We start from the raw sequence: 11,054 nt of genomic DNA on the forward strand, positions 1-11,054 counted from the left end.
GACCTCCCTACAACGCCTGTGCATGCTCCTGATGAGGTGGCGGACGGTCTCCTGAGGGATCTCCTCCCAGACCTGGACTAAAGCATCTGCCAACTCCTGGACAGTCTGTGGTGCAACGGGAAGTTGGTGGATAGAGCGAGACATGATGTCCCAGATGTGCTCAATTGGATTCAGGTCTGGGGAACGGGCGGGCCAGTCCATAGCATCAATGCCTTCGTCTTGCAGGAACTGCTGACACACTCCAGCCACATGAGGTCTAGCATTGTCTTGCATTAGGAGGAACCCAGGGCCAACCGCACCAGCATATGGTCTCACAAGGGGTCTGAGGATCTCATCTCGATACCTAATGGCAGTCAGGCTACCTCTGGCGAGCACATGGAGGGCTGTGCGGCCCTCCAAAGAAATGCCACCCCACACCATTACTGACCCAATGCCAAATCGGTCATGCTGGAGGATGTTGCAGGCAGCAGAACGTTCTCCACGGCGTCTCCAGACTCTGTCACGTCTGTCACATGTGCTCAGTGTGAACCTGCTTTCATCTGTGAAGAGCACAGGGCGCCAGTGGCGAATTTGCCAATCTTGGTGTTCTCTGGCAAATGCCAAACGTCCTGCACGGTGTTGGGCTGTAAGCACAACCCCCACCGGTGGATGTCGGGCCCTCATATCACCCTCATGGAGTCTGTTTCTGACCGTTTGAGCAGACACATACACATTTGCGGCCTGCTGGAGGTCATTTTGCAGGGCTCTGGCAGTGCTCCTCCTGTTCCTCCTTGCACAAAGGCAGAGGTAGCGGTCCTGCTGCTGGGTTGTTGCCCTCCTACGGCCTCCTCCACGTCTCCTGATGTACTGGCCTGTCTCCTGGTAGCGCCTCCATGCTCTGGACACTACGCTGACAGACACAGCAAACCTTCTTGCCACAGCTCGCATTGATGTGCCATCCTGGATAAGCTGCACTACCTGAGCCACTTGTGTGGGTTGTAGACTCAGTCTCATGCTACCACTAGAGTGAAAGCACCGCCAGCATTCAAAAGTGACCAAAACATCAGCCAGGAAGCATAGGAACTGAGAAGTGGTCTTGGTCATCACCTGCAGAACCACTCCTTTATTGGGGGTGTCTTGCTAATTGCCTATAATTTCCACCTGTTGTCTATCCCATTTGCACAACAGCATGTGAAATTGATTCTCACTCAGTGTTGCTTCCTAAGTGGACAGTTTGATTTCACAGAAGTGTGATTGACTTGGAGTTACATTGTGTTGTTTAAGTGCTCCCTTTATTTTTTTGAGCAGTGTATGTGGCTATAAAGACTGATATAGTGTGTAGTGACAGGTACCATATTTTCCAGACTATAAGATGCACCCAAAAATGTGGCCAAAATGTCAGTGTGTCTTATTGTGCGAAGCAAGGGGTGGACTGGTGTGTGGTAATGACAATATACCCATATATCCTACATTGAAGGCATATGACATTATATTCAGATTAGGTATACACTGCTGGGGGGGGGGGGGGGGGGGGGCATTTAAACTTCCATGACAGTGAGGCCGGTTGCCCTGGAGAGACCCTCCCATCCTCAGCCTCCCACGCGCAATGCTTCATAGAGAAGTCCAGCTAGATGGTCTAGTGTGTTCAGTTAGACTGATTGGTTGAAGACACAGAGTGGCCGGGTGTTGGAGAGTGTGAAGGCTTTCCTCGGCTGTCAGCTGGAGAAGGGAGTTGGTGGGCAGGATACTAGTGGGCGGATGATGGAGAGCATGCAGGTTCTCCTTTAGCTGTCCCACCCGGATGTTCCTGTGAGTTAGGTACAGCTGTGTGTAGAAAAGAAGGACATGTTCCTCAACAGATACATGGTGTAATATACTGTATTAAAGTGCAGTATAAACATATTACAATATATTTTATTCTTTATGATAACTAGAAAATTATCTGCACATTGATTACTCTTTTTGTTTTACAGTTGCCAGGAAGGATCACATGGTACCTAAATGAATGTGATCGCTGTAAAGCAGAACATTTTTTATATGAAGAGAACAAAGTATGCTTGTTTAATCATAATATAATTATTATATTTTTTATAATGTGACATTAATAAGGTGTTCTAAGGACATTATATCGTATGTGATTATTATTTTATCCTACCTTCCCTGGGGGAATCCAAACCTCTTATAAACCATTAGGGTCCAGCTATAACAACTTACATATCAGCAGATATACAAAAGCTACTGTAATTAAATATCCAATTTTTGCACAAATTCATTTGAACATGAAAACTTGAGGAGTAATGATAAATGTATATACAATGATACATACATAAAATTGTAATGATACAATGCATACCCGTACACTGTATGATTAGTGATACAACTGTATGTGAACTAGTGGCAAAAGATCTAATTTTGCAATTCCAGGATGGAGCGTTCCTAGTGAGGGACAACAGTCACAGAACATTTAATGAACCCTATGTTTTGTCCATCTATTATAAAAAAAAAGTTTATCACATCAAGATACGTTACCTGGAAGAAACTCAGCAATACGCTCTGGGAACAGGACGCAGAGGAAACTACGTAAGCAAAAAATCTCAGTGGTCTCAACTTAGGTTTCATCATTCTTGGCACCCAGAGTCAAAAACTGTAACAGGGTCCAGTTCCATCTATAAGGTGTAGCTATGGCTCTGATTATTATATGATAGGTGATGAATATTCAATACATCCTATATTTTTCAATATGCAGAATGTAAAATATACAGTGGTGCTTGAAAGTTTGTAAGCCCTTCAGTATTTTCTATATTTCTGCATAAATCTGACCTAAAACTATCAGTTTTTCAAATAAGTCCTAAAAGTTGATAAAGATAACCAAATCAGACAAATGAGTCTAAAATCTTAGGCTTGGTCATTTATTTATTGAGGAAAATTATTCAATATTAAATATCTGTGAGTGAGTAAAGTATGTGAACCTTTAGGACTAGCACATAATTTGAAGGTGAAATTAAAGTCAGGTGTTTTCAATAAGATGCCAATGAGGTGTGAGTGGGTGACAGGTTTAGTTAAAGAACAAGGATCTCTTAAGAGAGGGTGCTCGGAGGCGCTGCGGCATGACGTAAGCAAACGGGCGTGCAGCGGTCCCCCCTCCGCCTCCAACGCCGGCTCCGGCCCCTGATGCAGCACGGGCAATGCTGCTGCTGAGCTGCTCAACCCCCTGCTGAGACACTGACGCACTTGCCGGGCTTGCCGGACCGACTCCTTGCCGTGCTGGACGCTGCCGCTTTGTTCGCCGAGTTGGCGTCGGAAGTCCGTGGTTCACATCTGCTCCAGGCTGCATTGAGAACGGCTGCCCCTGCTGGCTTGTCACTCTATGTTGAGCAGTCTCCTAAAGTCCCGCTCGTTCAGAGTATAAAAACCGTACTGTGAGTGGTCGTCCTTTCCATCCCTCTATTCTTGAGAGCCCTGTCGGCTTTGAGCTGTATACTGAGATGTATACTGAGAATGGGTGTCTGTTCACCGCCCTATTTGTCTCACCTGCCTTGTCTGCTGAGCTGTTCTGAAGATGCAGGGGGCTGTTTGATCTGAAAAGGTCGCTTCCTTCCCCCACTGTTGCTGCTGCTCTATCCGCCTGCTGTTTCACCCCACGCTGCTTCATCTGCTAGTTGTTCTATTTGATCCACCAGTGGAGTCACCCTGAAAAGTTGGGGGTACAGTTGTGGGGTTCTGCCCTGGGTGCCGTACCAGTACCAGCGCAGCCTCTGTTTTATTGCTGGACACCATACTGTCATGTTCTGATATTGCTCTGTCACCCCTCTGACCCCTGAATCTACGAGCTCCAAGTGGCCATGTCGGTCTAACATCTAGTCACCCTGAAAAGTTGTGGGGGTCGTACAGTTGTGGGGTTCTGCCCTTGGTGCCGTACCAGCGCAGCCTCTGTTTTATTGCTGGACACCATACTGTCATGCTTTGATACTGCTTTGTTACCTCTCTGACCCCTGAATCTACGAGCTCCAGGTGGCCATGTCGGTCTAACATCTAGTGAGTAAGCGAAGGCCGCTGAATAACGTAGGCGGACCGTGCCGAAGACACCTGGAGAACCCGACTCAGAAGTCATCCATGATCCAGGAAACTAGGAAATCAAGAAACAGGGAGATCAAGGATACGTAAGACTCTCTGTTTTATTTCCCTGTGCCATAAGACATTCATGACTGTTTGTTTAGAAATACAGAGATTTGCGTAATATAAACCCTGAAAGCAATCGTGCAAGAGGAGGAAGGGGGAGGGGAAAAAAATAAATAAAAATAAAATAAAAAGAATAAAAAAAAAAATTAAAAACAAAACAAAAAAAAAAAAGGCTCCTAAACTACCTAACAGAAAGTCCACGGGAACATCCTCACCAAAAGGGGGCGCAGTAGGGACGCAGTTAGACAAATATCTCAAATCCCCACCCGCATTAACTAAGACAATGAGTAATCAGAAACAAACACTGCAGATGGAGGATCATGAAGAGAATGAAAATCCACTAAACAGGGCAGGAGAAAACAGGGCATTAGAAGCAGATAGCCAGATGAGCAATATTGATCTTAAATTAGCGGGTATACTGGAGGCAGTCAAAACAACTAATCAATCATTAAGTACCCTGACAACGACGGTGGCAGCAGTGCAGAGTGACATCTCAGTAATCCGAGACGACAAACAAAATGAGGCAACGTATAAAAGAGTACGAAACGTTGACTACAGAACTGCAAAAAGAATCCACTCAGATAAAAAAAAGGATAGAAACAGTAGAAAACGATAATAAGGCATTGAAAGAAAAAATGGCGGATTTGGAGGACAGATCTCGGAGAGATAATCTCAAACTAGTGGGTTTCCCGGTAGGAGTAGAGAGAGACGACCCCACAGGTTTCATTCAAAAATGGTTGTCAGACAATGTAACAGCCACAGAAGCAGCTGTAACACTCATAGTGGAGAGAGCACATCGCATCCCAATAAGAAAACCCCCACCAGGGTCAGCACCAAGGCCATTGTTAATTAAAATGGCTTCCTCAAGAGATCGGGACTATATCCTTCGGTGGAAAAGAGAGATACAAACGGCGAAATACAACGATGCTAATATAGAAATATACCCAGACTTTTCCAAAGTTACGCAAGATAAAAGAAGAGAATACAAGGATGTTAAAAAGAGATTGATACAAGCTCAACTAAAATACTCCATGATGTATCCCGTGAAATTACGGGTTATCTACAAAGAAACAGTTCAATTCTTCTCCAACCCAAGGGATGCAGTTGATTGGATGGACTCTAAGGGCATAAAATAATTTGCTTGTGGTGTCGTGGGGGGGAAAGCTGGGGGGGGTTGACGGCAGAGGGAAGGGGGGGGATAGCCTATAGTCAGAGACCTATGAGTCACACTTTGCGACTCGCAGGTCAGCATGGAAGCGGGGTTTGGGGGGGGGAGGGGGGACTTTTTCCGCGGGGAACCGTCAAGGTATTGAGGGAGCGTCGTTGGGGGTGCCCCTGCCCTTCTGCCCAGTGCTGTCCTAAAGATAGGGGGGACTAAAATAAAAAAAAATAAAAAAAATAATAAAAAAAAATGTCAAGAATACTTACATGGAATATTCGCGGCTTTGCGGATAAAATTAAGAGATGTGCAGTGTTTTATTTAGTCTCTAGACATTTACCAGCAATAGTGGCCTTGTTAGAAACACACCTTACAGCTGAAAAAGTGACAGCGCTCGGCGGAAGGAGATGGGCCTCTCACGAATATCACTCTTGCTACTCCACATATTCCCGTGGAATTAGCATTTATGTTCACAGACAGGTAGATTATGTCCCAATAGAACAGCTAATTGATCAAGAGGGCCGGTATATTTTTCTTCATTGTCATTGGCAGGGGAAGAGGAGAATTATTGCCTTTATATACATTCCACCCCCTTTTACAACAACTGTGTTATGTAAACTGATGGATTATATTTCAGCACGAGAGGAGTGCCCGGTGCTGGTGGTGGGAGACTTCAACTCGGTCATGGACATTAAAATAGATAGGATATCTACTATAACCAATTATGAACCAAATCCTGGCTCAAGCACTCTACTATTCAGAATGTGTAAAGAAATGGCATTGGTTGATATATGGCGATCTCTCTATGGAAATAAGCAAGTATTCTCCTGCTTTAGCAAGACATATAGGTCCATGTCGCGAGTTGATCTGGCCCTCGCCAGCCCCGGGCTCATTAAATAGGGTTAAAAAAATGAATTATGAACGTCACGGTGTCTCTGACCATTGCCCGGTTATGGTAACATTGGATAGCCATAATAAGTTAAACAAAAATAGAATTTTTAAACTCAACCCCCACTGGATGACATTAATAAGGGATGTGGATAAGATTGACGAAGAAATAAAGCTCTTTTGGAGTGATAACGTTAATTCAACACACATTCACATGGTTTGGGACTCGCTGAAGGCATACCTTCGGGGTATATATTCACACCAAATTAGGAAACAGAAAAACGTCTTTGCCCAAAGTAAAAAAGAACTAAAAGGTACGCTCGATCAGTTAATGAACGAGATTACCCATGTAAACACCCTAGAAAAACAACTCCAATTAAAAAAAGTGCAAGATGAATATAAACAATATCTATATAAAAAAGCACAGAATAAAATGTTTTTTTTCGGGGTTGAGAACCTTCAGCGAGTCCGGCAAACCAAGTAGACTGTTATCCATAATAGTAAAAAATCAAAGGGGAAGCAACAACATTACGGGAATTAGGACAGAGTCAGGAAACATTTTACGAGACCCTGACGATATCCTAAGGGAATTTACCCAAAATTCCTCGATGCTATACCAAGCCGGGTCTAAAAATCTGGGAGGAAAAATAGATCAATACCTAGACAACATTAAGATTCCTGAATTTGACCAACAAGATATTGATTGGTTGAATAGACCTATCCAACTGACCGAGCTACAAACTACGTTGCAATCCATTAGGGGTAATACGTCCCCAGGGTTGGACGGTTTTCCATTTGAAGTATACCGAAAACATGAAGGAATCATCCTTCCCCAAATGTTGGATGTATTAAACGAATCATGGATAATGGGCTCCCTACCCCCCTCATGGATGGAAGCAACCATCACATTAATCCCCAAAAAAGGGAAAGACCCGTTGTCAGTTACATCTTATCGTCCCATCTCTCTGTTGAACACAGATTATAAAATCCTTGCCAAACTGTTAGCCAACAGATTAAAATCAGTTATTCACAAAGTTGTTCATGCGGACCAAACCGGGTTTATCCCCAAAAGGAATATACAGGACAACGTAAGGAGGGCCTTCTTGAACGTCCAGATGGGGGATGGGGAGGACTGCTCCATCCTGTCCCTTGACGCGGCTAAGGCCTTCGACAGGGTGGAGTGGCCTTTCCTCTGGAGAGTGATGTCACGGGTGAAAATAGGCGAATACTTCTCCAGATGGGTTTGCATTCTGTATCAAAACCCGGTATCCAGGGTCCGAGTCAATGGTGAATATTCTGTTCCTTTCCCCTTGACCAGGGGAACGCGTCAAGGATGCCCCCTCTCCCCCCTGCTCTTCTCTTTGTTTTTGGAGCCAATGGCATGTAAAATCAGAGCAGATGGGGAAATACCGGGTTTTGGGTGTCAGGGAGAAGTTTAAAAAATAAGTCTCTATGCGGACGATACGTTACTTTTTTTGGGGAGAGGGTATAAGAATTTGCCCAGGGTTATGGAAAGCTTGGACGAATTTGGACGCCTATCTGGATATGAGATAAATTGGGAAAAATCAAAATTTCTCCCATTAAGACGTCCGGTTCCGCCCGGTCATAATTTTCGGGTTAGCATACTGACCCCAGTAGACTCCTTAACATATCTGGGCATCCAGATTGGGACCAAACTGGAACACTACACGAAATTAAATATACTCCCAATAATGGAGAAAGTTAAGGGGAAAATCAGAACATGGCTAAAACTTCCCCTGTCACAAATCAACCGTATAGCTCTTATAAAAACTATATGTACTTAATGCTAGCCCAATAACGATAGAAGATAAGTTTTTTAATAATCTAGAGACCCTCTTTAATGAACTAATATGGGGGCGCAAACGAGTAAGAATTAAGATACAATATTTGTATAAAGAAGAGGGCGGAATCTCCGTCCCTTTTCTAAAAGGATATTATGTAGCTGCACAAGTGAGATGGTGTGTGAGGAATCGAAGGAACAAATGTATTCGGCCTATTTTTGGGGAGTACTGTAGACCCTGGGAGGATCTTTTCCACATTCTCGAATCCGTTTTTTTTGTGAAGAAAACAATATTAAATCCATTTAGCAGAATGCTTGGGTATATTTGGCAACAAGTTAGACATATGGTTGGAGTATCCCAAGCAGTTCAGTATACCCCATTGTGGGGGAATGCACACTTACCACAAGTTATGCAACTGGGTGATGTTGAATACTGGGAAAAATATGGGATACACTTAATTGCACAGGTGTTTCATGGAGGACAGATTAAGCCCTTAAACGAAATCTTACCCGACACCACATTAGGATTTATTGATAAATTCCAATATGAATAACTACGACACGTTATACACTATACGGAAAACAAAAATTATCTAAATATTGTACGGAACACTTTTTTAGATTCTTGTCAAGACATGATATTTAACACTTCTATATCTCACATCTATGCAAAGTTAAAATATGAATACACAAAAATGATCACAATAAAAATGCAAAAAAAAAAAAAAGAACAAGGATCTATGAAAGTCTGATCTTCGCAACACATTCATGGAAGTGTTTCATGGCATGAATAAAGAAGATTTCTAAGAACCTCAGAAGAAGAGTTATTGATGCTCATCAGTCTGAAATAGGTTACAAAATCAATTCTAAAGAGTTTGGACTCCACCAATCCACAGTTAGATAGATTGTGTACAAGATCAAACCATGAACAAGGCTTCTAATAATCCACAAGGTCACAAAGAAACCTAGGGTAACCTTTAAGCAACTATAGGCCTTTCTCATATTAGTTAATGTTCATGAGTCCGCCATCAGGAGGACACTGAACAACAATGGTGTGCATGAGAGGATTGCAAGGAGAAAGTCACTGCTCTTCAAAGAGAACATTGGTGCCTGTCTGCAGTTAGCTAAACATCACCTGACCAAGCTAGAAGGCTATTGGAACAATGTGAATGGAAGAGATCAAATAGATATTTTTGGTTTAAATGAGAAGAGATGTTTAGAGAAAGGAAAACACTGCATTCCAGCATAAATATCCCAACTATGAAACACAGTAGTGATAGTATCATGGTGTGGGCCTGTTTTCCTGCACTTGGGACAGGACAGCTTGCCATCCCTTGATGGAACAATTAATTCTGAATTATACCAGCAAATTTTAAAGGAAAATGTCAGGACATCTGTCTGTGAGCTGTATCTCAAGAGAACGTAGGTCATGCAGCAAGACCGTGACCCTATGCACACAAGAATGGTTAAAAAAGAATAAAGTTAAAGTTTTTAAATGGCAAAGTCTTGACCTTAATTCAACAGAAATGTTCAAGCAGTTCTTGGGAGGAAACCCACCAACATAACAGGGTTGAAGCTGTTTTGTACAAAGAAATGGGCTTCAATTCCTCCAACCTGATTGCATGACTAATGAACAATTACTATAAATATTTGGCTGCAATTATTGCTGCACAAAGGGGGTCACACCAGATACTGAAAGCAAAGGTTCACATACTTTTGACACTCACAGACATGTGATATTGGATCATTTTTTTCTAAATAAAGGAGCAAGTCTAATATTTGTTTGATTTGGTTATTTTTATCTACTTTTAGGACTGGTGTGAAAACGTGATGTAGTTTTAAATGAAATATATGCAGAAATATTCAAAAACTTTAAAGCATCACTGGAAATTATACAGAATTTCACGGTTTTTAACTCTTTATAAAAGAATATTTGGGAAAATGTATCAAACTGGTGTAAGGGAAAACTGGTTTAGTTCCCCATAGCAATCAGTCTGCTTCACTTTTTTTCCAAAGGAGCTCTGAAAATGAAAAATGTCGGTTGCTATGGGCAAATAAGATAGTTGTCATTTACAATAGTTTTAATAAATCTACTCAATTGTTCTAATCTATAGTACATTAGTTTTTATTATTTATTAAGCCGATATCCACTCAAAATTAAAATTGTACCTTGTAAATTTTAACAAAGGACATGCCGTCATCATAATTCATAAAATGAAAAAATATCTAAAAAGAGAAATCTGATGGGATTATTTAAAGGAACAGTCTACTAGATTTCACTGAACAATATACTTTTCTGTTTCAGAAATTTAGCTCTGTGGAGGATATTATTGAATTCCATAGAAGTTTGCCTCTACTACTTGTCAATGGAAAAGCCAATCAATTTCAAGGACTCCAGTGTTTTCTGACCCATCCACCTATCATGACTGGTAGAAGGTCACCACAGACTCTGTGATGGGATTTAACAATTTGTGTTTTATATACATTTTGACTAATTTTAGAGAAGAGCTTATAAGAGTTGAGAGGAATTGTATACTGCAATAGTGGAGCCAAAACTATATTTTATAATTTTTCTTCAATTAGTTTGTCAGAAGAAGGAGTTCCATTCCCAGCTGAATCACGACAGCCAAAGGTGCTGATAAAAAGAGTTAAAGTCCCTTAAAGGGGTTGTCCAATGCATAAAATATTTATTCTGCAAACGGCTCAGAATAGGTTGAAGAAAATAGGAAAAGCAATACTCTTCTCTGATCCTCTGACTATCCTACTACAATGCCTCCTGGTCTCCCGCCAGTCTCTGCCTTCTTTTAAGGACTCTTTCACACCTGCGTTCTTTTCTTCCGGCATAGAGTTCCGTCGTCGGGGCTCTATGCCGGAAGAATCCTGATCAGGATTATCCCCATGCATTCTGAATGGAGTGAAATCCGTTCAGGATGCATCAGGATGTCTTCAGTTCCGGAATGGAACGTTTTTTGGCCGGAGAAAATACCGCAGCATGCTGCGCTTTTTGCTCCGGCCAAAAATCCGGAACACTTGCCGCAAGGCCAGATC

General features: G+C 42.3%; 1 protein-coding gene across 1 annotated transcript in view; it reads left to right on the forward strand.

Moving 5' to 3' along the window:
- The window catches only part of LOC120991051 (cytokine-dependent hematopoietic cell linker-like), a 156,568-nt gene extending 145,760 nt beyond the window's left edge, over positions 1 to 10,808 (forward strand). Inside the window, exons 14-16 of the mRNA XM_040419944.1 lie at positions 1,953 to 2,030; positions 2,404 to 2,559; positions 10,312 to 10,808. Of these exons, the coding sequence (XP_040275878.1) occupies positions 1,953 to 2,030; positions 2,404 to 2,559; positions 10,312 to 10,461 (384 nt within the window). The 3' untranslated portion in view covers positions 10,462 to 10,808. The remainder of the gene's footprint in view (positions 1 to 1,952; positions 2,031 to 2,403; positions 2,560 to 10,311) is intronic.
- Positions 10,809 to 11,054: the final 246 nt, after the last annotated feature.

This window comes from Bufo bufo, chromosome 2, assembly GCF_905171765.1.
Source record: "Bufo bufo chromosome 2, aBufBuf1.1, whole genome shotgun sequence".
Classification (NCBI taxonomy): domain Eukaryota; kingdom Metazoa; phylum Chordata; class Amphibia; order Anura; family Bufonidae; genus Bufo; species Bufo bufo.